This window comes from Oculina patagonica, chromosome 1 (assembly GCF_052425735.1).
Source record: "Oculina patagonica isolate OP01 chromosome 1, crgOcupat, whole genome shotgun sequence".
NCBI classification, from domain to species: Eukaryota; Metazoa; Cnidaria; class Anthozoa; order Scleractinia; family Oculinidae; genus Oculina; species Oculina patagonica.
In genome coordinates this window covers 18,145,839-18,173,815 of record NC_135758.1, presented here as the reverse complement: position 1 = coordinate 18,173,815, position 27,977 = coordinate 18,145,839, and the positions used below count along the sequence as shown (strand labels likewise).

The 27,977-nt window shown below is 39.3% G+C and overlaps 1 protein-coding gene across 3 annotated transcripts; it reads right to left on the bottom strand.

Moving 5' to 3' along the window:
* Window positions 1-23: 23 nt before the first annotated feature.
* LOC144659824 (uncharacterized) lies at window positions 24-27,061 on the bottom strand. 3 transcript variants are annotated; one of them, XM_078520351.1, is made up of 25 exons: window positions 26,901-27,061; window positions 25,888-26,036; window positions 25,428-25,661; window positions 23,693-23,976; window positions 22,736-22,841; window positions 22,066-22,407; window positions 21,115-21,144; window positions 20,730-20,850; window positions 20,132-20,221; window positions 19,878-19,949; window positions 15,427-15,498; window positions 14,739-14,810; window positions 14,503-14,574; window positions 14,226-14,297; window positions 13,852-13,923; window positions 13,040-13,111; window positions 12,556-12,627; window positions 11,639-11,716; window positions 10,335-11,365; window positions 8,922-9,070; window positions 8,213-8,381; window positions 7,696-7,753; window positions 5,471-5,655; window positions 1,515-1,664; window positions 24-1,120 (listed from the first exon to the last, which is right to left on the bottom strand). In XM_078520351.1, the coding sequence occupies exons 1-24, from the start codon at window positions 27,047-27,049 to the stop codon at window positions 1,636-1,638; spliced, it is 3,780 nt and encodes a 1,259-aa protein (XP_078376477.1). In that variant the 5' UTR covers window positions 27,050-27,061; the 3' UTR covers window positions 24-1,120; window positions 1,515-1,635. The 3 variants fall into 3 exon arrangements, with proteins under 3 accessions (XP_078376477.1, XP_078376492.1, XP_078376486.1); XM_078520366.1 differs by lacking the exon at window positions 11,639-11,716; XM_078520360.1 differs by lacking the exon at window positions 12,556-12,627.
* Window positions 27,062-27,977: the final 916 nt, after the last annotated feature.

Below are 27,977 nucleotides of genomic sequence, written 5' to 3'. Positions count from 1 at the left end.
CAGATGTAGTAATATCTTACGTTCTGTTAGTTTACACTAACATTGTTACATGTACATAATGTTACATACATGTACATTGTTACATTGACTTATGTCCATAGCCCTAAGTGGGCATAGGGCCGGACATTCTTCTCCGCCATGCTGCACGGTCACGGGCAGCCACCGCTGACATTGTTACATTACAGGTACAAAATGTCTACAATGTTAGTGTAAATTGACAGCCTTGGTCTCCAATCAGTCAGATACCATCATTATGATACAGGAGTAAAGTATACATTTTATCGTACGATCCTTTAGATACCTTAATGTAGCATGGCATCGTGTGTTAAACATACGTTATATAATAGTACTGTTATATGCCCTAAGCCAAGCAAGTCGGAAATATGACAAGAGCCAGTTAAGTTCATGCATTTTTGTTGTATTATTCTACAACTTTGTTCACAAATTCAAGTAAAAAAAACAACTAGAGAACTATTCATTGCGTCAGACAAACCACGTAGAACGTTCTGACGTGAACGGTTGGGCAAGGTTCTGACTATAGGCGAGATACGAAACGAGATGCTCTACAAGATACGTTCGTATTTGTCCGAGGAGACGGGTTGGGAATTGAACGTAAGGTCATGGAAAACGAAGAGCTGAAGGTAATTAATCTGCAGTTTAAGTGAACGATCACCATGACCTTTGTTGGTGACGAGGCTAGCCTGCGAGCAGACTCTCTATTCGGAGGCAACGTGAATTGAACTGTTCGAGCGCCGAAGCGCGATCCCGCGATTGCCGAAGCCACTCGAGCCTTCGGCGCTCGAACAGTTCAATTCACGTTGCCCCCGAATAGAGAGTCTGCTCGCAGGCTATGACGAGGCCAAAATCGGGGACAATAGTAGTGTTGAAGTCAAAAATCATTCATGAGCTAAGTTGTCGAGGGTGTTGTTCCGAACGTCCTGTGACGTTCTTTTGGTTGTCAAAATATCCAGGGTGGACCCTGTAGCAACAGAGTTTTGTGCATGTTCTTTTCTGGCCATTGCTATCACCGCTGTCACTCGCATAACGCCTCTAACTTCCCCAAAATCTGTGCACGTGAAGCTTGGCTGTTACCGCGGCAAATATCGATGATTTCCTCAATCTGAAAGGAAAGGAAATTTTTTAAAAAAATTCCTTTAAATGTAAGGAACTGGTTCTTTTGGTATAAATGCACATTAAATATCAATTTATTGTCAAATTTTTGATCAGCCTTTTCCCTCCCATTTATACACGAGGGTATTGACAGACAGATTTGTTACTTATTTCGCGATTTTCACGATTTTCAAAATATCGCGAAATGAAAGACCTGCAAATATTTATTCTTAACGTTTATGGCGGTTTTTTAATCGTTTTAACGTAATTTTCGGCCTTATCGCGAAAATTAAGTCCCACGAAATATGCCCGTTCCATTTTAGCGAAGTTAAGTTACCGCAATAAGGTATTCAAAGCAAATCGGATACTTTCGGGGTTAAGGTGTGTCACGGTTTTCGTCTTACCTTATTGGCGTGCTCTTGAAGTTCGTTACATTTGGTTGTAATGGCACTGAGCAACTGACCAAACTGCAGTATGTCTTGGTCTTCTGAATTAACTGAGTGACCATCGGTGGCACTCCCAAAACTACCAAGAACCGGATGAATGGTCGGAATCTGGAAAAGACATTGTTTCCGAGTAAGGTGGCTTGTGAAGGCAGTGGTTTATGTGAATGAACAAGGGACCGGTTTATACACTTGAAACTCGGTGTAAAATATGCATCAGTGCTTTAATTAAGTCAACAGTCGCTAAAAATGTCCATAAAACTAAACTAAGCCCGTTTCAGATTGGCTGTGAACGTAGCCATAAAACTACAGTGCGGGACTGGTCATTACTTAAAAATATAGAGAGGGTGTTGGGGGCTCGGATTAACAGAAAGAAGAAGGTGGAGGGGGATTTACGACGGCCAGCAAAAGGAGACACCTCTTTCTTGGGTAACTTCAATGTAGCAGGTAATCTCTCTTCTTCACTGAGACCAGAGTTGGTGGTTGATTAATAGAAATTCAGAGGTCCAAACCCTAAACCCATTTCTACAGCTATTTTAATGAGCAGATCAAAGTTCAAAGCTAAAAGACAAGACCGAAAGGTGAGATATAACGACATGACAAACGCCAATTCGCACTTTTTTTCTCTCCAGACATGTGAAGATGTCATAGGGGTACCAAGGTAATTTTAGCCACATTGGAGTTTAGAATAATTTTCCAAACTCAAAGCCATCTGTGTAAGTAAAGCTACAGAAAAAGCCTCGCGGAGGAAAAACAATTTTTTTACGTGCAAAAATACAAACTTGTTCATTTCCTATGTGTTTTTTTTTTTGGCAATATGCAAAATTCCAGTAAATACCCAGACCACCAATCGGTCTTGTCTTTCAGCTTTGATCTGACAAAACTTTTATTGAAATAGCTGTATACCATTTTTGACGGAAAAGGTAAAGCTCTCAGATCGATGGAAAATGGTAGCCCTTTCACATACAGTAGGGATAATGCATCTACGTAGTATAAACAGTCATCACTTGAATAACCCCATAAGATACTTAGATGAATCAATCGTTCGATTACCTTATTATAGGAAATTAACGATACATGTTATTAACCAAGAACCGGATGAATGGTGGGAATCTGGAAAGGACATTGTTTCCGAGTAAGGTGGCGTGTGAAGGCAGTGGTTTATGTGAATGAACAAGGGACCGGTTTGAAACTCGGTGTAAAATATGCATCAGTGCTTTAATGAAGTCAACAGTTGCTAAAAATGTCCATAAAACTAAACTAAGCCCGTTTCAGATTGGCTGTGAACGTAGCCATAAAACTACAGTGCGGAGAGGGTGTTGGGGGCTCGAATTAACAGAAAGAAGGTGGAGGGGGATTTACGACGGCCAGCAAAAGGAGACACCTCTTTCTTGGGTAACTTCAATGTAGCAGTTAATCTCTCTTCTTCACTGAGACCAGAGTTGGTGGTTGATTAATAGAAATTCAGACGTCCAAACCCTAAACCCATTTCCTGGTTAGCTCAGTTGGTAGAGCGCCGGACTACTGTGCGGGAGGTCGTGGGTTCAAACCCCAGACCGGACCAACACTAAGGGTCTTAAAATAACTGAGGTTAGACATTCTAGTCTTCTCGGAAAAAGAACGTCTCTTGTATCTTCAGTCTTCTAACAGGGGACGTTAAAGAACCCACACACTATTCGCAAAGAGTAGGGCGCGAAGCTCCCGGTGTTGTGGTCTGGCCTTTACAATTGCATCTTAAGTTACAGTATGTGTAAAGCGCATTTGAACATATATATATATATATATGGAAAATGCGCTATATAAATGCATTATCATTATTTCTACAGCTATTTTAATGAGCAGATCAAAGTTCAAAGCTAAAAGACAAGACCGAAAGGTGAAATATAACGACATGACAAACGCGAATTCGCACTTTTTTTTTCTCTCCAGACATGTGAAGATGTCATGGAGGTACCAAGGTAATTTTAGCCACATGGGAGTTTAGAATAATTTTCCAAACTAAAAGCCATCGAAAAACAATTTTTTTGCGTGCAAAAATACAAACTTGTTCATTTCCTGTGTTTTTTTTTTGGCAATATGCAAAATTCTAGTAAATACCCAGACCACCAAACGGTCTTGTCTTTCAGCTTTGATCTGACAAAACATTTATTGAAATAGCTGTATACCATTTTTGACGGAAAAGGTAAAGCTCTCTGATCGATGGTAAATGGTAGCCCTTTCACAGACAGTAGGGATAATGTATCTACGTAGTATAAACAGTCATCACTTGAATAACCCCATAAGATACTTAGATGAATCAATCGTTCGATTACCTTATTATAGGAAATTAACGATACATGTTATTAACGCGAATTTCAAAAATTCGCGTTAATTTTATTGATGTAAACACGTTTACTATAAGCATTTAACCAGAACTTTTCTTAAATTTGCGTTAATTTTATTTCGCGTAAATTTTGTTCGCGTTGTTAAAACGCTTCGTTATATTCCTATAATAAGGTATTCAAGATATTTTGTAAGCCCTTTACATGTACTTCCTTTACCCCATGTGAAAACCCTACCCTTCTGTACAGGCACCTGAAAAAAGTTTCCCTTTACGGGCTGACTCTCCCGTATAGTCCACAACAGGAAGTATTCCCTGGGCAATGGGTTTTTCATGTTTTTTTGTTGTTGTTGTTTTTGTTGCTATTTGTTTGTTGGTTTGTTTGTTTTACTCCTGAGTAGAATCTTGAAAACAGTATGTAATTAGATTTTAAGGTCGCGGGGGACACCTTAGGCTCATCATTATGCATTTATTTAAAGCGTATGCACGAAGTACAACGACTCACATCGACAACTTTACGAGATATTTATGACTGGAGAAAAATATGGGCGCGTGCGCGTGATTTGTAAAAAATCCCTGTTTCTTTGATATTTTAACCATAGTTCTACTAACTATGTTTTAACCAATTTAAAACAAAACTTAGCGATATACGTTCATATAGATTGTAGGAAGTCTTTGAGCTTATTTTTATTTAAATTTGACTATTTCTGCAACTAGTGTACTCAGAGTAATCACAAAAATATTCGGCATAAACAATCGTGTCCTTTTTGAAAGCGCATTGTTCTCACCATAAAAGCGTGGAATATAATTACCATAATTACATCTCTCCTTGGCAAAATGATCGTATTTAGGTCGGGACACCTTCGGAAATCTCAAAGTTTGGACTTTTCCGACAATTTTGTGGCAGAGAATACAGCGCGGATACAGAACTTCATGACTTGCCACTGCAGATAGGTAAACTATGAATACTGTAGTGTGTCATAACAGAAGCGGAATTTTAAAAGAGCGCTTTTAGAAAGAGGTAGAAGACATTAAATTCAAATTTGCGCACTTAAACCGCCATAACTTGCTGGCAAACTTTAAATTAAAAAATCTGCTTCTGTTATGACACTCTAGACGTATTGACTGATTAGTTTTTGACAAAATCGCAGTGTGCTGTCTTCTACTCGTTCCGCAAACTCTGCCACAAAATCATGTTTTTCCCAATTTGGCACCAACGAGGCTATAACATCGCCGTAAAATGCAATCTACCAAATAAAAGATGACATTCACAATCTTTCATCATTTCGTTATGTCTCTGTAAATTTTGAGCTTAATCGCACCCATAACAGCCGAGAAATAAGCGTTTTAAAAGATGCAGGTCAAGCAAAATTTCCCTTCATGAATTTATTCATGCTGTTGGTATCCCCCGCGACCTTAAGCTGTTAGAAATACGAGGGTGGTCCCTGAGATTCTTAGAAGGGACCATGTAAAATTAATTTCTATGTAACTGGATCCACTAAATTTTTTATCCAAAATTGGAACATCCCCAGCAACCGACTCCGCAATCCTCCATATATAATGACCAGTCCCTAAACGGTGATGGAAATGTCCTTACCTCTTCCTCGGTTGTCTTTATCAAAATATTTTTCATGTTGACATTGTTGTGGTGAATACCACAGCTGGAGGTGAACTGCAGAGCTTGGAGCCAGTTGACAGAGAAGTTTGGCATCAAGCGTGCAGGATTCGTCGTTCATGAACGCCTCTAGTATAGTGCTTGATACGAGCTGGAAGCAGATAAGCCTGGGTTTGGAAGTAAACACACACCCACAAACGCATCGCTATATTTTCAACCAACGAACGAGCAAACAGCTACACTTGTGAGCCCCTCTCAGGGGGGTTCTTGAGCGCTTTCCATTCGACCAAAAATTCAGGAAATTTCGGAACAAGGACGAATGGTACAGAAATTTGCTCGGAAAGTTTCCAGAAAATCCGGAAAGTGTTGACTTTCCGAAATGCGAACCATTCAACCGAAAACCCAGAAGCAAAATCAAATGGAACTGAAAGTTCCCGGAAATTGTTTTCGAAAATTTGGGTCTACCTTGCGAGGTTGTCCTCTTTTCCGGAAATTTTGGAAAAAGCTACTATTTTACACTCAGCCTGAGTTCCTTGGGCAGAAAATTTAGCGATTTGTACAGCTGAAAGCAGCTACATGCGTTAAGGAAGCATTCTTGAAACTCCAAATAAAACATTTTGGTGAACTCGGTTGTTTTTCGTTGTTGTTTTGCAGGCGGCAGCAAAGAAATGTACAAATATTTATAACGCGCGTGCAGGCTACGCCTTTGTTTTGCTCATTAAACTTTTTGGGTTGGCGACGTTTTCGTTGCTTGTAGTGTGTCTTTTGAAAGGTCCCTGTATTTGTAGCCACGATGTCATTCATGCCGTTTATTTTCAGTGCTCGGAATGCTTTTTATTTGCAAAAATATTGAGTTAGATGTGCAGGAAACCGGCAACAGTGCATTTAAATGCACCGTAGAAATTTCCATATTAGACGCACTACCTGACCATATGCAAATTTTGTTTTGCCTTCCGTGCAGTCAACCGGAAAAGTTGGAAAATGCTGTTCCATTTGCCACTGGAATTTTCCGGAAACTCAAACCAGAATTTTTGGTCGAATGGAAAGCGCCCAAGCTTGTTCCCATAAAAATTTCCGTTGTGTTCCCTTGTTCCCTAAAAGGATTTTGTTGATTTTTGTGATCCCCGTTCCCTAAAGGAGGCAGCGTGGCCGAGTGGTTTAGAGCGCTGGTGTTGTAAGCCGGAGGTCCCGGGTTCAAGGCCCCCACCCTGCCACTAGCTGGATTTGTTCTCGGTCGCCCCGAGTTCAAATCCTTGGTCACGCTTTGTATATAGCCGACTGGTCTGCCTCCTGCCAGTTGAGATTTTTAACCATGTTATGTTCATTTAAAATATGTGATTCCGCTGTTCCAGTGGCATGCCTGTAAACTAGCTATGTCGAAGCTGAAATGGTAAAATAATTAACATTACGTGACGGGCATGATCGTCGCAAATTTTTTAAAGTACACCAAAAAGTTATCAGAATCTAACGGCCTGTTTATATGGAAGAGAGTTGTCCCTGGTAGGAGGGTTACCCTCTCCCCTGAGCCATCTTTTGCCGAGCGTTTATATTAGAAAGTTGTCCCTGTTGACCGAGCCAAAACTTGGCAAAATCGGTTCAAAAGACTGGCGAAAGTTGTTTTGAAGCATCTATTATGGCTTCCTTTTCTAAAATCAGGAACGCTGAAACATCGACCAAGACCATTTTTTGGACAAATTTACCGCTAACATCGATTTCAAATTATCCGCAATGTTGTTTTGGCCGATGGCAGCATTAGCGCATGCTCCGTATGTGTCAACTTTTCCCTGCTAGGCGAGGAAAAAATAACCAAACTGTTTATATGGAAAAAAGTTGTCTCGCTTCCCAGGGTCACCCTACCTTCAAAGCGAGTGACCCTCCACCCAGGATCACCCTGTCCCCCGAGCCAACTTTGCAATTTCTCATATAAACAGTTCGCAGCTATTTATAAAGAAACGTATGAAAAGCTCTCTCACCCGGCTCGGTATGGAGGGTAACCCTCCTACCAGGGACAACTCTCCTCCATATAAACAGGCCCTAAGTTGGGGAGATGGGGGGGGGGGGGGGGGGGCGTGACTCGACACTAATAGGTACGCGTGGAGTCTGGCCATCCAAGAGCCAGACAGATGCGGCGATTACTTTCTAGTGGGACTTTCTACTCTCAATTGAAAACCGCCGTAAACGAAGAAGAATGGTTAAAAGCAACTTACCATCCGCGACTTGGCAACGAAGAAAAATCTACCTCATGGATTATCTGACAACTCTCCACTGGCAAAATAGTAAATACGTAAAACATTTCATGTTACACTATACAAGTAATATCACTTTAGTTAGTGCTTATTCTCTGACTGTTCTTTTTCCTGTTATGGAATTTCAACTGTGCACGCCTAAAGCCAACACTAATATTTAACGTTTAACGATTAAGAGGAGCCTTGGTACTCAAACTGTGGAGTTAAATTTGCCACGAAATTACCAATATTACTTACCTGGGCCGAGTTGTTCAACGCAGATTAAGCTAGTCCGTACAGGATTAGCGTGAATTTTGATTTATTTTATTTTTTACCTTTACAGTGAGGTTTTCTGTTACATTTTCTGTCCTATAGTTTTCACGTCGACTTATCTCAAACCCAACTATACATAAGCATATAAAAAACGTTTTTACAAGAGAAATTGAACCCTCGATCGACTTTTCATCCTGGGGTAGTCTATAAAGCACAGTGTTCTCACCTTTGGAGTGCCAAACATAAGGTAAAACACACGGATGCCCTCCTTTCTGCGACATGTTCAAGTGCATAGACACCTCTCTTTCCCAGTCTTCCTCTCTCTCTTGTGAAAACCATTTTACTAAGGCCATGGTCGGTGTGTTGCTTCCCTCTTCACGACACACAATATAGCCCTTTTGAGAAACCGTCAAACAAACTTAAAAAACTGGAAAAAAACTTCAAGTACGTGTGCAACAAATGCAGACCTGAAGAATTTTTTAAGTAGATATCGTGTTACCATTATTTATTATTAAGAGATAACCTTTAACAGGCCAACCTTTGCGTTTTCTGGTTAAGTGGGTGCTATCAGGCTAACCGATTGCAAGCCGAGTTCACGTCTGTAGTCTGCATTTGTCGCAGACCTAAAAACTAGTATTTTTACCTTTCATTGTTCCGATTAGACACCTGGGCCCAATTGTTCGAAGGGTGGATAACGCTATCTACCCTACTTTGCTTTTCACCGGAAAGTGACTTATCCGCGGTGGATAACGTTGGATTTACTACATTCATGTGACCTGAATAGTGCATTTTCATGGGATTCATTCATTTTATCTTGTTTATAAATTTGATGAATTTGTAGTACACCTTTCGTCTGATCCTGCGCCACAAAATAAGAAAACAGGTGTTTTAAAGAGAATATAATTTTACAACAAAGTCAAAATGTGTAGTCTTACAGTATTGTCGGCTGATTCGTCCTGGAAGATCAACGGCGCTTCAATCAGTGTCAAGTGATGGTTCACCTCAGGAATGCCGTGCACATCAATCTCATTTGTGTTCTGGTTTGAAGGCAAATTGTTCATTTCAACACTAGGGTCGACGCGTCCTGAAGAAAAGATCACAACATAACAATCAGCTCCTGAAGGATAACCACGAACTTTTTATTAAACTAAACCATGTTTGACGGTTTCTTTCAGTGTCAACAAACATTTGAAGTTTTCAGTGATTCAATTTATCACTTTGGAGAGATGGAGGACATATAAACATGCAGCGCGCTGTGGACGAGAGGAAGAGAGTAAAAGAGCCTTTGCTTCCCTTTCAGTCTCTTCCTTTTAGAACATTTCTGTTGATAACCTTTAATTTGTGAAGGATACAACCAAATTTGTAGTCAATCCCTGCTCTTTTAAAAGACTGTCTTTCGGGTAAGCTAATTGTATATCACAACACTCGTAAAAATAGGAGTTTGTATAAGTAGTTTAGTGTGCTCCATGTCGTATACGGTATGCTAGTTACGCAACGCTTTCGAGTGGTATACTATGGAATATCCCACGAGTCACTTGTATTTTCTCGGTATACACACCAGCCTTTAGGCGAGTGTGTATACCGAGAAAATACAAGTGACAAGTGGGACATTCCATAGTATACCACGAGAAAGTGTTGTGTAACTATTTTATACCATGCCATAGAAAAAACGCTTACTAAATTTCGTCCGGAGAATACAATCGCAGCGCACGATGGGAAGGTTGAGTTGAATACCGTCGAATATACAACGGCTTTCCTGTATTCTGATTGGCTGTATTTTCTATGGCATGGTATAAATACTGGTAGTCTTCAGCAGATGGCATATCGCAGGGCAAGTTATAAATCACTCTGGCCGCCCTGCAATGCAGCACTTCCAAATAATTTAGTTGCTCTTTGGCAAACGACAAGACCATAAAGAGCTGAAGGCAGGATGACCTTAAAACAAAAATTAAATAGGGTTTCTGTCCTTAAGAACGAACTCCTCTTTAAGAGGTTCAGTCCTTTTGCGGGCTATACAAGTGTAAGCACTATGACAAAGCACAGTCCAGTTCCGTTTCAAATTTACAACTGAGGAAAGGTTAAGAGAAAAGAGCTGTTTCGTTTTATATTTTTATTCCCCGTACTATATTTTGAGCCTAGCTCATGGACTCTGAGGAATGAACAAAGGCTACTAAGGTTAATTTCACGAAATCGTACAAACCTAACCTGCAGCAGACCGGAAACATTTCGCAGTTGTCGCTCTGTTTTCTTTTCTGTTTTTTTTTATTGTTAAAACAAGTTTCTACACGAATGTATGGGAGTTTATTTGTATTAAATTGCTGTCTCTCTTTTATTCTTTGACACATTACCTGGTTTCCTCCAAGTAAAAAGCACCGAACAGATGGCACCAAGCTTTGCTTTTGCGTACGAAGTGGAAAGTGTGTACAAGATTGGGTTCACTGATGAATTCAGAGGAAGGACAAACACGGCAACCCACACATAAACAAAACCTTGTAAATCTTTAAAGTTATCAGTTAGAGACAAGATACTCATAATTATAACTGGCATCCAGCAACAGAAATCAGTCAACACAATGACGAACAAGCGATTGACTCTCGCGGACTCTTGTTGCATGTGACTGGATGCTGACCCGCCGACAAGTTTCACCATAGTCCAGTAAATAACGATGTAAGCAACGAGAATGAAGAGAAACGAACAGAAGTTGAAGATGATGAAGATCGCTGCTGCGTATTCCCATCCTGCGGGTTTCTCGTGGGACAACTGAAGAGGCAGGCAAACGGCCGATCGTGAGAAGAACCCGATCTCGCTCGAATGGTTGTTGAAATATTTTATCCCCGTTATTGGCAGAATTGATACAACAGTACCAATTACCCAAACACACAGGCAAATAATATATGCGGCTTTAACTGTTAGTTTTTCAAACTTGAGAGCAAAAACCACGCATATCAATCTGTCTGCTGTTGTGATAGTCAACATTGCGACAGAAACTTCACTGGATAACATAGAAATTGCTCCCACAATCCGACAACCGAGACTGTTTCGCCACGACACATCATGCTTAAAGTATTCCCCTTTCCATATAGTGTCAAGTACGGCGAGTACCACCATATAAACACCCATAAGGAAATCCGCCATCGCCAGGTTAGAGAGGAGTATGGACTGGACACGATTATTGTCAGGCACCACCGCACGCCAAATAAGGACAGCCAAGTTGCCACAAAGGGCCAGAATACCCAGCAGCCAGAGGCACGTGCGGATTGCTGGGTATTTCATCATGTCTTCACAGCTGGAGAATTTGTTTAGATCACCAACAGCTTCGCACTCCAAGTTCTCGATGGCCTTCTCGGCATAGCAGCACAGGAGGAAATTGTCGATTTTTCTAAACAAACAAACAAACAGTTTTTCTTTTACCAACTAAGGAAATCTGGCAAAGGAATGTAATGGAATTAGGTCTAGCCACATTCATGGCATCCGAAAAAGATTAAAATATAATGATTTTAGCGGTGTTGTTAATACTGAGGAATATGAAGGCGAAGTGTAGTTGGAACACTTCTTGACACTTCCGTAAATACCTATTACAATAAGCAGCACCGCCAAATCAATCGAAATTAACAAATGTATTAAGCTATATTAAAAGCTAGATTTTACTCACAATTCTTTCAAATTTGTAAGGACTTTAAATACATCCTGAGTGATTTCTGATTCCATAAGCGAGTTGTTTTGTAAATGTCTGTCGGTAAACACATAAACTTCTCAAGTTAAGCTAGTAATAAGTCAAAGAATTTGTAAAATTATATGGAAAAACATATGATAAGTTAAACACTGAAAGATGTTGGTGAGTGTTTTAGTCAGTGATCAGTCTGAAAGAACTAAGGGAGTGGTCGTTATTTATGGGAGGGCCGGGGGGGTTGGTGAAGGAGAGGGGGGGGGGGCAAAAAGTTTGGTCGCCTGTAAATGGAGGGCAAAAACGTTTTCGCATCACTGATGGCGGGGGGGGGGGGGGGGTCAAAAAAGTTTGGTTGACAACCATCTGATGTCCATTTCTAATAATGCAAAGGGAAACGTCTCTGTAAATAAAACTCTGGCCAAGGTATAAACACATTGAAAATTGACTGGTCAAATTGCTACTATTAGCTTATTTACAATGTCCTATCATCGTTGTTCTATCAACCTTAATCTAGTTAATCTGATATGGGTTGATGACACCCCCATTAAGAGGGTCACCTCACACCCACTTCTTTAAGTCACTATTTCACAATTGGTATCTGGGAGGCCATGGGTTCAATTCCCAGGTTTTTTCTTTGTCTCACGCTTGTGATAGATTATCATTTTATCTTTATTGTTGTTGTATTATTGTTTTTCAAGTAGCTCAGTCAGCGGCAAAGTGATCATTTGTTGGTCACTTAGTTTTTGATCCTATGTTGATTGCGGGGGGGGGGGGGAGGGGGGGGCAAAAAAGTTTTTTACTTGAGCCTAAAGGGGGCATAAAAAGTTTCTGATGTCGCCTTCTCCCTTTCACCAACTCCCCCCCCCCCCCTCCCCATAACTAATGACCACTCCCTAACTTACAATATTCTAAGATGTTGAAGTCCATGGAATGTTAAAGAGGTCATCATTTTGATCTGGTTGTTATTCAGATAACTATCGGTAAAAAAAAGAATATTTCGACAACTTAAATGCAATAGTTCATAACATTTAACCTACCGAAATTTATTGGCCAATGAAAATAGAAATATTAACATAGATGTAACATGAAATAAGCGGAATATCACCTTTGTATCTGTAAACCTTAGAACCCTGATGCTGTTCCACATGCATGTCAAGTTTGCTTGTTTCTCAGTTCAGGTATGACCCTAGGCAAGTAATACTTATACAGAACATTTGGCCAGCATGCCTTTTTTTGTCACGTCACTTTGGACGTTGAAAGTAAAAAGCGTTAAATTTTAAAGTAGAATTTAAATCCATCTCATTAATTGTAATATAAACAAAAGAGTTTCTTCTCAGACATATATGGCCTTGAAGTTCTAAAATAGTAAATAAAAAGAATCCTTACAGAATGTTCAAGTTGGTTAAACCTTGAAATGCGCGATCGCTTATATGAGAAATTCTGTTATCTTGAAGGTACCTTAATTTGAAATAAAAAAGAAAATAACAAGCGAGTTGTTGCATAAATGTCTGTTGGTAAACACATGAACTGCTTAAATTAAGTTAGGTAAAATACAGTAAAACCCCGATAACTCGAACTCGGATAACTCGAACAACCCCGCTAACTCGAACAAACTTCCATTTCCCTTGGATTTGACCCCACTTTTTTAGTCATTTTTACTCGGTTAACTCGAACTCGGATAACTCGAAAACCCCGCTAACTCGAACTAAATTTCATTTCCCGTGATCAAAATTTGGGACAATTTACCCCGATAACTCGAATTCCGGCTCTTGCCAACTCGGCACGGATGCCCATTGAAATATCCCATTAGCTCTTCTCGTCGTGTAATCGGCTTTAAACACTACAACGAATTGATTTTAATTTGAGCAACGAATAGATCACGTATCTGACAGTCATTTTCCACTCTTATCATAAAAATGTATGATCTCGTGAGGGTTTGGGACGCGATAAGTTTAATTTGCACTGTACTGTGTACTGAAGTGCTAAAAAATCGATTAACTATCAATTATTAACTAAAAAACTTGAAAATTCAATCGACCCCGATAACTCGAAACCCCGCTAACTCGAACTGTTTTTCGTTTCCCTTCAGAGTTCGAGTTACCGGGGTTCTACTGTATATGGTAAAACATACGATAAACACTGAAAGATATTGGTGAGTGTTTTACTAGTCAGTGATCAGTCTGAAACAACTAACTTACAATATTTTAAGATGTTGAAGTCCATAGAATGTCAAAGAGGTCAATATTTTTAGCTGGTTGTTATTCAGATACCTATAAAAAATCATTGTATCGACAACTTAAATGCAGTACTTGACAACATTTATTTCCCGAAATTTATTGGCCAGTGACATTAGAAATATTAAAGCAAGATAACTAATTAACATCAAATTAAGTTTAAACCTTACAATCCTAATGATGTTTTACATGTCAGGTTTGCTTGTTTCGTTATCAAATTGAGAGTTTAAAGGAAAAAGTCAATCCGTTTTATTAATTATAATATAAACACACGAGTTAACTCTCATACATATATGACCTGGAAGTTCTAAAATAGTACATACAAAAGGTATCCTTACAGAATTTTCAAGCTGGATAAATCTTGGAATACGCGATCCCTTAAATCAGAAATTCTGTTTTCTTGAAGGTATCTAAATTTGAAATGAACATGAACATAAGAACATACGTTTTTATGCAAATTATGCCAGTGAACTTATATTATTAAACGCTAAAAGAGAAAAATATAGCGTTGTATATTCACTGTAATGATGAGGTGGTTAGCCGCGGTAACATTACAATAGTATAAGCGCAATTCTACCAAAATAATCACATCGAATATTAGGAAAAAGAATTTACAAGTGCGTTAGTTTGCTGGTATTGCTGAAAGTGGCTCCTTCAATGGTGGTAAGAAAATTAGAGCGAAGGCTTCTGTTGGGTTAGCCGAGAAAATTTCATAAATAATACTGCTAAAGTAAATTTTTGCGCAATTCTATTCACATTGTTGTCTATTAATTGTTTTTGTGTGCTGAATGATTTTATACATGTGTTGGTTGGATTTAATTTGCATCGATGCGAATGCGAAAAAAGCTTACAGTATACGAAGACTAGCCAGATCTTCAAATGTGTCTTCTCGTACTTTAGACAACAGATTGTCACCCAGATCTCTGAAAAGAGGAAAAATTAAAGATACAAATAAACTCAGAACTTCAGTGGTTACGTCCATAAAAACAGAACAGATCTCATTGTTAGGATAATGTCTGATGGCTGTGCAAGGAAAACCTCGCTTCGTAAAAATGAAAATCAATCTATGCTGTAATTATCAAGGGCGTAGCTAGGGGGGGGGGGGGGTGGGGGGTGCCCATGACCCCCTTTCTTTGTGAGAGAATTGTTTTAAGACAACAAACGCGCGTATCCGAAGAATCAACATCGGATGGCACCAATCTTTCTTCTCCAGTGCTAAATACTCCATTTATGCAGGTATTTTGTAGGCTTGTCCCTCCCCCCACGCTCACTGTTCATTCGAAAAAATGTCACTTTTAGTAAAGCACAGCGTGGATGTTAACATGACAATCTGGTAAGTACCCTGGGTACACAGTGTGAAATCTCCCCACCCTTTGAAAAATCCTAGCCATACAGTAAGTTGGTTGCCTGTTCACTAGCGCATTCCCCAATTCAAATTTTCGCGAACTAGATTTAAACGTTTCAGAATTAACGTTACGTAAACGTTTGTCCCAAGCAAGTATTCGCATATTTTCTTTTGTTCTAACGACTACAACTTACAAAGTTCCCAGAAGTTTGAGCCCAGATAATGTCCCAGGAGAGATATCTTGAAGAAAGTTTCCATTCAGTCTCCTGAACAAACAAAATAATATATGCTGTAACAAAAATCTCGACAGGATTATTTATCTGTATAAAATGTCCGAGAAATTGCGCGCGCTGTGATTGGTCAGTTCGACTTCATTATTTATGGGTTTTAGACTGTTAGTTCGTATTTTGTTTACAAATACATGCACTTGCTGGCCGCACAATGAATGAGTAATTTTCAACTACGAACGAGGCGGAGCCGAGTGCAGTATTGAAAATTTTAAGCTCCATCATGTTCTAACCCTTTTAATATACAATCTGAGTACACTGTACGCAATACACAATTTCGCGAACTTTGGACAAGAATTTTAATAAATAAGAATTTAGTTGTATCTAAGTAGTACAAAATGATACTGGTGTAGTTTAAGAATTCGTAGAAATCACAAAAAGCCACACTTAATAAATATAAATGAAGCTTAAAATCACCCACAAAATCGTTCATAAGCTAAAAACGTTCATAAAAAAGCATGTTTAAAGCAGGTCATTCGCTTTTCTTAAGCACGTTATAAGTGAACCCCAAATAGCAATTTTCAAATCTTGCATTTCCAAAGTCAACAAATTTAGGGGAACTTGTAGTTGCGAACCTGTTTTGATACGTAATTTTGTATGTATTTCTTTGCTCAATTTGCTGCATTTGTTGTGTAGCCAAAGACGTTAAAGAACTTGAAGCAACTGGTGCCGCCAGAATTTCAGAACATTGCTTTTGCTGTTGTAAAGTTTGTCTCTCAAAATACACTTTTTCGCTTCCTTCATTCCTGTGACCCGACACCTGCATTATTCGATGGACAGGAATTCCTGCCCTATCTAGCAATGTAACTGAGGTCGCTCTAATGCATCTAATTGACTAAGTTTAGCTGCAGTTGATATTTCTTTCATCATATTTCCTAACGTGTTTACACCGAGCGGCGCTCTAACAAACCAGATTTCACCGCTAGCACAGAATTTTCTTTTCGGCCTCTGAAAGAGTGCTTCTTCACCTGGATTAAGAACCTGAATTAACTTCTTTAGGTACTGAACTGGACAGTGGGTTTCGCTTGTAGAGAACATTTTGGGATCTGCTTCTTCGGCCTTGTCCCTGATGCCGCCAGGATGATTTTTGGTTTTCTCTTGCTCGGACATGTCAACATATTCCACTTGACTTGCGTTTCTCTTGAAAACAAAACTTTTTTTTGTAAATTTTCTTTGTTTTTTTTTTTCTACCTATTCTGCAGAAAATAGGTTTATATTAAACCAATTTACTCGTAGTAACGAAATAGGCGAATCTCCGCCAAAAACACCACTTTCGTAGCAGTTTTGTATGTCCTTGGCCTGAATACTCGCATGTTGTTTGACTTAAGCCTCGTGCTTCTCTACGCACTTCTACGCGTGCTTATATAACTCAACAATGCACTCGGTTTTTTATTTCTTAATAGACAGCTGTAAACTCATTTTTCTATCTGCATGTAATATAGACATCATTGGACATCATTTGCAATAATGAGATTATGATGAATTTGTGATAGGAAAAATGTCAATATCAAGATGTAGAACTTAAGGTCGCGCAGGACCCTTGCTCATTAATAAATTCATTAGCCAAATTTCTTGACGGAGTGCTATCTTGTAAAGCTTTAATTCGCTACATTTTGAACATCGATTTCTCTAACATTTTTTTAAGGATATTAAGGGATGATGGAATTACATCATGATTGTCCTTTTACTGAGAGATGACCGTTTACTGTAATGTTACAGGTTCTTAAAAGTTTTACTGCAGATAATGCGATTTTGTGTCCAAGTTTTCGGCTACTACAGCGCACCGAGTTAAATGATTATATAACCTAGTGATGAATCATAACCTCTTTTGTGTCATGACAAGAACGAAATTTTCGATTTCAAAAACTGCTAGAAGTTATCTGCTTCTAAGAGAGTAAAAATGTGAAATCTAAACTTTGAAACGTACTATCTTCATTCTGAGAACGAAATTTCAAAATTCGCTCTTGTCATAACACAATAGGGTGCGCCAAGTTTATGTTCCTCGCGAATCAACTCCTGAAATTCTATATCGGCGAAGAAAACTTGGACACAAAATTGCAGGATTTTCCGCTTCCGAAGACCTTCCGAGTCAATGTTTACAACCGACGTGTGCTACATTCGCAGCAATGAATCTAATTATGATAATTCGCTTTGTTTCAGCGCACGGTACCCAAAGCTGAGAACAATACCGTGTAATTACTTGTACAAAGAACTTTAAGAAATACATTGTCATGAATATTTCGTTTGTTGTCGGCTTCAGTCGTCGCAGTTCGTGCCTACTCTTTAAATAAATACATACATAATGATCTCAAGGGTCCTGCGCGACCTTAAAGTGACTGTGTCACGGCTGAGTAAAGTTTATTTTATTAGCAAACGAGGCTAACTTTGAAAACTTTTCAGCCCATCAATATTTCAAAAACCCAAATCGCAATCCATTTCGATCTTCGTCACTTTTGGCCTTTTGAATTTCCTGTGTTATTGAAATGTTCCCTTACTGTTTTAAAAGTTTTTTTTTATATTTTACCGAGTTTGATTGTCATTTCCCATGCCTAAATTTGGCTAAAATCCGTGACACAGTCCCTTTAATACACGTGCATCTAGCCATAAGAACTTGTAGCTGTGAAAAGGTTTTGGTTACGAATCGAAGGACAAAACAGCAAAAAGAAAAAAGTTTCGCTAGTATTTTTCTCCTTATTCATTATAAGTATTTAGCAAATCGGAACAATGCAAACAGAACGATAAATTTATTGGACAAGACGAACAAGGGAGAGTGATCTTGATGCGGAGAATTTGGAGAAATATTGCAACCGGTATAATTAACAATTATTCGAGGTGAATAGTGGTAGATTCTGCCGCTATTCACCGAGATTTTAAAGAATAATTGTTTTAGTATATACACACGAAGTGATCTCAACAGCAAGCGATCTCAAAGTTTTCAGAAGGAAACCATTTAAAGTCGATTTAATTGACCTCTCAATTCATGCGTGGAAAACGTACATAAAAGCGGCACTAACCGACATGCGCGAAACAGTTTACAGAATCTTCAAACATGGCAAATCTAGTTAATCCGGTCTTCGATAAAATCCTCGTCTCAATCTAGCAAAATGGTCCTTTAACACCACTCAAACCTGCAATCTGAATCAAAAACCTGCTTGCAAAACATTTTGACCGTTGAATAACACTTGATGTTGCTGCCGATAAATTTGCGATATTCATTTCTGCCGATGCCGGGAGAAGAGCGACTTGACGGTAAGCAATTGTTTATCGTTTTAGTACTCGAGTTGTGTGGACATTGTGCTGAAAATTGCGAAATATGTAGTCTTCTCTTACTTTGAAACCACCAGGCCAAATTCTATAGCCTTTTTTTTGTCTTTTCTGGTTCAGGGTCGTCTTGTATTCTTAGTATTTGCGATTCAGAAACGTCGGCGAAACGCCAGTTTACGCCGGCCATTTTGTTTCAGTTTGGATCAAGCATTATTCACTCCGTAGGGAGTGAATAATGCTCATTAGCGCGAGATAGCAAACTAATCAGATTGCTTGAAACAACAAGATCACTGAGTGTGTATATACTAATTCCTTTTATCCCATAACTTGAAGAATACAGCTAATCAGAAGCCTAGAGAGCTGTTGCATATTCTGCGGTATTCCACGGCGCGGGTCGTATTCCACGAAAGTTTCTCCGCGTTCACCACGGCCTCCAAGTTTTCCAGCCGAAAACAAAGCCGGCATTTTCCACGTCGGTCTTTTTTCATTCGACTCAGTTTACATTTTGCGAAAAAATGTTCAAACATGAATATAGAACCCAATTTTTCTCTTGAATTCGACATTCTATAGCTTCAAACTTTGGAAAAACCTGAAACTAGAGACAGAAAACTTTATGGAGACGTCGATTAATATGTCTAACAGCGACCGAAAACTCAGGAACGGTAAAGAAAACTAGCTTTGGATTGCTTTTGTTACCGTTCGTGCAAAACAAGTATTCTATTATATACCCATGACTTGATTTTTCTTTGTGTACTGAAAAATCAAGTCACTCGTGGGAAATTTCACGGTATACCCCTTGAAAACATTGCATAACGAGTATATATTGCAGTTGCTGCTAATGCATGCGTCTTACGCAGTTCAGTTGTGGTTTTCTTAGTAGAGCAACAAAAACAGCATGGGAAATGTTGTAACGTTTTACAGTGGAACAGTGGCACTTCTGTTGCGTCCAAGGAAGTTCAATATTTCCTTTGTGGTTACCAAGCTCAACATTCAGTAGCGATGTCACTTATTTTGGCCCAGAACGACTGGGTGATTTAATTGTCATTGTATTGTATATGCACAAAGGTTGTGAACTAAAATCCACAAAAACTTACAACGTTTCCAAAGAGGACATGTTGTGAAACACACCCGTGCTGATGGCAAATATCAGGTTGTAGCTGAGATCGCTGTGGGGAAGATCAAGATGAAAAAGTCTGTGCATTCATTTAATTTCTAACTTCTCATAACTCCTTCGCAACAAATTTAAGAAGGTATGTAAGAAAAAAGAAGGAGATAACTGTTTTACTGGGATTGTAACTTGTTCCACAAAAGGTCCACCACGTAATGTTATATTATATGAGCCACTTACATATATCGAAGCGACTTTCTTAGCGTCAAAGGCCAAAAGTGATAACAGCTGTGATAGTCTAATCTTCGTATTTTGTTTACGCTGAACAGCCTGTTCGAAGAAAACAACACTCCATAGTTTATAAACTGCAGCGATTGACTAAAAACTCGTAAGAATACCATAAGCCAAATAATATCTGAAACACAGCTCATTCTTTTCTCCGTTTTATACTGCTTAGCAACCACCATCGTCGAAACGTCACTAAGCCCCAAGAGCTAATTATGTTTAGTTTCAAGACTTTTATAATGAGGGGAGAGCTTTTTTGAGGGGGAGGATAATTCAAATCGAAAATGAGCTTGCGCGAACGTACTCGGCATCGATGTGTTTTTTTTTTTCTCCACAATAAAAAACTGGTGGACGGATAACTCCTAAAACAACCGTATTTTTTCGACCAAATCAGATTCTTTACGTAAATGCACTGACATTTCCATCAGTCGCTTTCCCCTTTATATATTGTTAACTCGTTCAACAAAAGCGCAGGGAAAAACACTTATGAACAATGGTACAATGCAGACGTGGGTGCAATGAATGAAAAAGTACTTTCTCACACTTGACTTACACAATTGAGGTTCCGTTAGGCATAGGCTTCTTGGGAACAAAATATAATTTGTTGTCGCGTTGGCTCTCTATTCCCACAAGATTACCTGGTGTCTCGAAGCAGTTACAATTGTAGGGACAGCCTAAACCAGCCAAATGAATAGAACAAACTTAGTTCGGAGTGCACTCAGCGAAAAACCGTCTATATCTGCATCGATAAAAGACCGATTGTATATCATACCTGCTATCAAAATGAAATATAAAAATATGTTTTAATAAATATTATTAGCGTAAATACCAGTATCGTTAACATACAATTCTCACGGCGACGTGAGATGACTTGTCATTCAAATGTTCGCCAATCTTGGTAAATCGATGCTGAATTGTTTTCAATATTTACTTCTCACCTTTTTTGGTGTGGCAGCCGCTATTTTTAACTGCAAAGAAAGAAAACCAAATTCTTAAAATTTTATTGCTGTTTTTACATGGTCGACGTACTCGCTTATCAGTATTGCCCCGCCGGCCGAGCGCTTCCCAGAAAGCCTGTTCGCAGGCTACTTATAAGTCTGTAAAACATATTTTGGCATAACCTATATCACTATCAGTTGCAGCGTTCGTTAGATTTAAATTCATCATACATTTTATAGCTACAGACGTGCTTTATTTTGCAACGAATAACTTAGTTTATATAAACTAGTAGACGTTAAACTTACAGTCATAGCAGAGTACTTTGCAAAAAGGGGTGACGGGGGGGGAGGGGTGGGGGAGTGATAATGACAATTATAAAAAAGCAACAAGCGAAAAAGGAATGTTACAAAGATAAGGAAAAAATTAAGGTGTTATCTTGAAGGTAAAGGGTTGGCTTTTCTCGCTTACTCAGTGCATTGCTTCCTTTAGATTGATTTCGAAATAAGGTGGGTGGTTTCACCAGTGTAGCTGGCATTACGAGCATGACATGCGAATTTCGAATTGTTTTACGATAAATTGTCACGTTTCTGCTCTACGATATTTTCCTTGTCGATGTTTTTACGTTATATAAAAAATGTAAAGGCAGAGTACGTGACTTATTGCATTTTGAAATTTTTTTGTATCGATTCACAGCACTCAGTTTTAAGATGGACCTGGTTTTCTTAGGAATCCTATATCTCTACATGCATGAGCGAAAGAAAGGGCTCTTTTCAACTTGTGCTATGTTCACGTCTGACTCACAAAAATCATATACATCACGTAACAGCTCTCCTTTATTAAACCCCAACCTCATTCCCTCGACCCTGGGAAAGAGGTTCAATATTCCTTTTGTTCGAAGGTATTCTCTTCACTGTCGTCACGGTGTTTCGACATCTCTGTCTTTGACTTACCTTTGATTGCGCTGTACCTTGCCTTGAAGCCCCCGCCTATCACCCGCTCATTTGACTTAAAAGTTATCAACATATTGCTATGAGGAGACACAATTATAGTTGGAGGGAGTTGACCGCACAATCTTCGATTCCACTTCCCCAATCTATCATAGTGTATTTCAACAAAGTCATTTGAACATCGGGGGTAGTACTCCAGATCAAAGAACAGGAACTCCAGTCTGATCATGTGACCCTTAGGAACTGTCAAGTTCCATTGACAGCTTGCGTTATTTGTGTAATATCCGGGGTACTGCGGCGACAAAACCCAACCAGAAGTAGTATTTTCCTTGAATACTTTACATCCTGAAACGAGAAGAAACTTCGCTAATGAAATAATGGTACGATAGCGATTAAAAATTGGTTCTAAAGGGTGATTTTATCGTTCGTTGTGTTATTTAGCAACTATGGGAACAGAAACTGCCCGATCTGTCAATTCTCAAAGCACGATGAAAACCAAGGTTTTTTTCGATCAAACTGAAATAATGCTCTCTTTGGGAAGTAAATGTGGCTTTAAAATGCGTCCGAAAGCTCACTAATGCTTGGAATTGAGCTGAGGTGCCTCCCTTGTTTGAGATGCCCTCCGTGCTTTTCAAAGTTGTTTCCTTTTCGTATTAGTTGGCAGAGTTCTTACCTGCGTATGCGTACCATGGTTTTATTTCACAGTAGCCAGGCGTTACGTACAGTCCTCCAACTGCTATGAAGCCGTGCTTCGAGTGTAATTTTCCTTCAAAGTATAACTGAAACAATTAAAGTGCATTATGTTTATTATTATTTGTAGAATTACCCCAATCTCCAATATGTATAGAATATGTAAAGCAGCAACAGTACTCGAAATTTATGTAACTGGTATTTGGTTTTCCGACTCGACACAGCTTAAATTTGTTATCTTAGTAAATTTAAACATTTTCCATGATGGAGAAATATAAAACGCGAGAAAAATTCAGGAAGTGGGGATCTGAAAACACGAGCCGAAGTTGAATGCTTGTACCCCAAAGGAGGTTTTGTATTTGTATTGCTCTATAGAAACGAGGAATTTAAAGGGACTGTGTCACGAATTTTAGCCAAATTAAGGCATGGGAAAATGACCTTCAAGTTTAGTGAAATATAAAAATAACCTCCTAAAACAGTGAAGGGACATTTTGATAGCACAGTAAATACAGAAGAAGGTACGGATGGCCAGAAATGACGAAGATGGAAACGGATTGCGATATGGGTTTTTGAAAAATGGTCCGGCGGAACAGTTTTCAAAGTTAATCTCGTTTGCTTGTAACTTTAAATTTTATCGCCCGGGAGACAAAGTTGGATACAATGAAGCTATGGTTTTGTCATTTAGATACATAGAAGTAATTCCTTTGCAAACATTAGGATTCATAGCGAGTATTTGGCAAAACTAAATAAAATAAACTTCAATCAGCCGTGACACAGTCCCTTTAAGTTTGTGTTTCAGCACCTAATCGATCAAAAAATCTGTCAAGTAAATACTTGTAACATACTTTGGGCAGGAAATATTGCGAGACTTGCCAAATTGAGCAAACGAGAACACCAAAACAGGTAATAAGTGACTAACTTACTACGATAAATTCCCCACCTGATGACGTTTTGTCCCTGTGATTGACACCTGTCCATATTGCCACAAACTATCGTCATTTCTACTTCCTTTCCCCGTCCAAATCGGTGTTGGTTTCACGTGCCATGATTCTGAAGCATTTTGAACAAAACTTAACGAGCGAGCTCCGTCACCAACTAACATGAAGCGGAACTTTACACACTTGCCATGCCCAGCAGTTGACCGGTTAAACCACGAGCTCATAAGCCTTGCCCGGAAAGCCTGTGTTTGATTGATTGAGTTGATGCTAAGGACGAGCCTGTTTCCTGTCATTGGAGACACAAATATGTTAACTAATTGAGCGATGTTTACTATTGCTTGTTACACGTGTATGTTTAGCCCGCTTGAAAATGCACGGTAACGGTTCAAGTAAGATATTTCTCAGTTATGTTTTAAAGGGACATGGTCAGCGTTCTTACCGCGCTGAACTGGACACTAGTTTTCACGTTTTGAAAAAAGACCACTGTGGACTTTTTTCAAAACAAACCTTCAGAAATCTGCTTCAATCTTCTCAGTGTGTCACTAAATGGGAAAATTAAGAAGAAAAAAAAAAGCACTGAGAAGATTGAAGCAGATTTCTGAAGGTTCTCTACGCGTATTTTGATTTCGGGTTAAGGTGGACTTTTTTCAAAACGGGAATGCTGACCATGTCCCTTTAAGACGAAAAGCCTGACTGTTTTGGCAATGCTGTTTTGTCAGGTCGTTTACCATGTATGTAAAACACCTCATTTCGAAAAAAAGTCATGGAGAGACTATTTAAACGTTGTTGAAAATCCGAAGGTCTAATTTGAGAAAGGAAAGAAAAAAGCACAAAAGTGCACGCGACAAGACCGAAAGGTTGGCTGGATATTCGCTTCAACTTTGCATATTGACCAAGAGAAAATGTACATGTTTGTATTTTTACACTTGAAGATTTTGTTTTTCCGCTCAGGAGGCCCTTTTCTGTAGCTTTACTTTTATTGTCGCATGTCTTTGAGTTTTAAAAAATTATTCTAAAATTCAACGTGGCTAAATGTACCTTGTATCCACATGTCTAAACACAGGGAACCCGAACGCTGTATTGGCAAAGTTAATAATGAAAATAAAGATATGTTTGTTACCTGTGCTCCTGTGTCTTTCTTTGTCCTTAAAATGGTATTTGAATCGGTGCGAAAACGGTTTGAGCAAGCCTTGTCTGACGCTCCGTAAATAACGACGCAGTTAACACGTCTCGTATTTCCATTCATGTTAAATACGAGATTATCTCCCCAGGAGTGTTAATGGTTAATATGGAAAGAAATAGTTAATAACATGAATGGAAATACGAGACGTGTTAACTGCGTCGTTATTTACGGAGCGTCAGACAAGGCTTGCTCAAACCGTTTTCGCACCGATTCAAATACCATTTTAAGGACAAAGAAAGACACAAGAGCACAACCATTTTAAGGACAAAGAAAGACACAGGAGCACAGGTAACAAACATATCTTTATTTTCATTATTAACTTTGCCAATACAGCGTTCGGGTTCCCTGTGGTCTAAAGAGAAAGAAAACGTGCAAACTCGCGTTTGTCGTATCGTTCTATATCATTAGTGTTCAGCACGTGCAGTAGCTCTCAACGTCTACCCGGCATACTACCTTTTGGTCTTGTCGCATACACTCTTGTGCTTATTTCCGACAACCTTTCTCGAATTAGCTGTATAGCCAGACTACTCCGTAATTACAACACACACACGAACCTTCACGATCTTGGCAAGATAAATCCTTCAAAATGACGGGGCACTTAGATGGAGTTGCACCTCTCATGTTCGCCCAAGACTCTGTATTTCCTGCTTCATTAGCGCAGCCAAGAGACATGCGCATTATCTCATTTGATTCTATCATGTGATCCCAGACGTTAAGTCCGCTGATCCGTCCGATGATTCCATTGGTCACATGTGCTTGGATAAACCCTAGATCCAGGTCCCCTCCACCTTAAAGGTAAGAAAGATTTTCGTAGAAAGGCGTTAACATTCATGTCATCATTTTTTCGTCTTCGCGATTTTTGTTATGTGTGCTTTTTGCTTGTTCTCCTGTTTAGATTTTTGCCCTTATAAATGCTAAAAACGTTTTTTAATATTGCAAAAAATCAGAAGGAAAAAGAATGGGTGGTATGGCACTTCGTTTTGTTGAAGTCAACCTACACTTGACTGACAATACCTCTTATTGATTGATCAACCATAGAACCTTCATTCTCGTCATGTTTTATTTCACCATCAATATAGATTTGTAATAGTCCGAGATCTGTTGTTCCCCAGCTTATGCAAACATGGTGCCATTTGTCGTCAACGAGAGACGCTGGTATCTTCCTAAAAATGACAGCAGACCATCATTTGGAGAAAAGCTACTTTGTAAATATACAAACATAGTAAGTGGTTTGAATTCGAACCCAGGAGTTTCAGTAGTTCGTATAGTCAGATCGTCCGATGAGAGTAGTTCTAAAAGAACTGTTGTTGGTGACTGACGTTTTGTCAGCCTTAGCGGAAGTCGTCTTCAGAGTCAAGTGCTGGGGAATTTTACCGATTTGATTACTAAATAGTGGCGGGGAATTGAAGGGAACGGGGGCTAAACGAAACTAGAAATCTGAGATGTCCAGTATAATACAAAACAGCTGAGAGGGCCAGTCTGAATGCTTTTATAATGTTTTATACCGGGTAAAGTTTGTGCATTGTCATAGCCAAAAGTATATACGAGGATAAAATTTAAGCATGTCTGTGTGGTATAACAACTACCGGCACCTTACAAACGACTTATTCACGACTTAAACAGAACCGACAAACGGACCGCTAACAGAACGACTTAATTTGACTAACAATAGACGGAACAGAATGACTTAATTTGACTAACAATAAACGGATCGAAACTGACCAATTACTGTCGACAAACTTTACACGAGTCTTACAGCCAATAACATCACGGCTGAACTGACCAATCAACTTCAACGGACCAGACTTATAACAACATCGACTGACAACAACTTTTCACTTGACTCTGAAGATGACTTCCGCTCAGGTTGTCGAAACGTCTGTCACCAACAACAGTTCTTCTCAGAACTACTCTCACCCGGACGATCACACAATACGACCTACTGATGCTCCTGGGTTCAAACCATTTACTATAAATTCATATTATTTTACTAATAAAATCAAGGAGGATGAAATTCATCTTCAGACCATTCGTTTCCATGCAGCCTAGCTGTAAGCAGAGCATCTTCTACAAGAAGTTGAATTGAATCTCTTCCCTCGCACTCCATTCTTTGCTTGTACTTGAGCTGTAGGACTGGGTTCTTTGTTCGTATCCACACACACAAAGTAGCATTCATTACATCGTGTTGGAGCCAGTCATCAGGCGCGTAGCTGGGGTTTTTGGAAGGGTGTTCGTATTGACAGGAATATTTATAAGGGGGTTATTAAATACGAGCGCCGAAGGCGCGAGCCTCCAGGGGGGTCTGGTAGCATGTCCCCCCCAGAATATTTTGAAATCTAGAGGCCCGGAAATGCTATTTTCAGCATTGTGCACGTCAATATTTCAAACTCGATGGAGTGTAAAGATGTAAAATAACAGGTCGTCTATTGATATTCCATTTATCAAATCCCGAACGCTTGTTAAGGAAATATTTTTCAACGACGGGATTATTTTGACTACATATAATCCTAGGTCACTCACAGGCTTCCCAAGCTCAAAAGTCGTCTTTTTGATGTGTTTTTAGAGCCCTTCGGGCGGCCGACTCTACATACGTGGTGTATGCAACAGCTTGTGTATATAGAGAAATGTATGGGAAAATCACGGATTCTCTAAAATCGGGTAAATAACTATTTATTTTGAAATAAAGTTTATCTACCTCAAATGTGTCGCTTACTTGTGTCTTGTGCCGAATTCGAAGCCATTCCGACGCCATTTAGATAAGTTATACGAAGTCGTTGTCTCCCCTTCTAAAAAGAAGGAAAGGCAGACCACTCCATCGATCGCTGGCCAGAGCTCACTCCACAAATCGCTCTCTCCTCAAAAGGAAAAGTCCCGAATCGCAATAAAACCAACAGTTCCATAAAGCCCAATAAATTTCATTCCACATACGTGTGCTTCGGCGGTCGAAAGTCTCGTAAAGAACGAGAAATTTTGCTTTAAATTCGCCTATTCGGCTTTCCAGATGTGCTTGTGACTGACCTCGCGCCAACGGTCGTTACTCAACGAGAAGTATCTGGTTTCATCCCCAACTCTGATTGGTCCATTAGAACCAAGTCGCGCGCTGA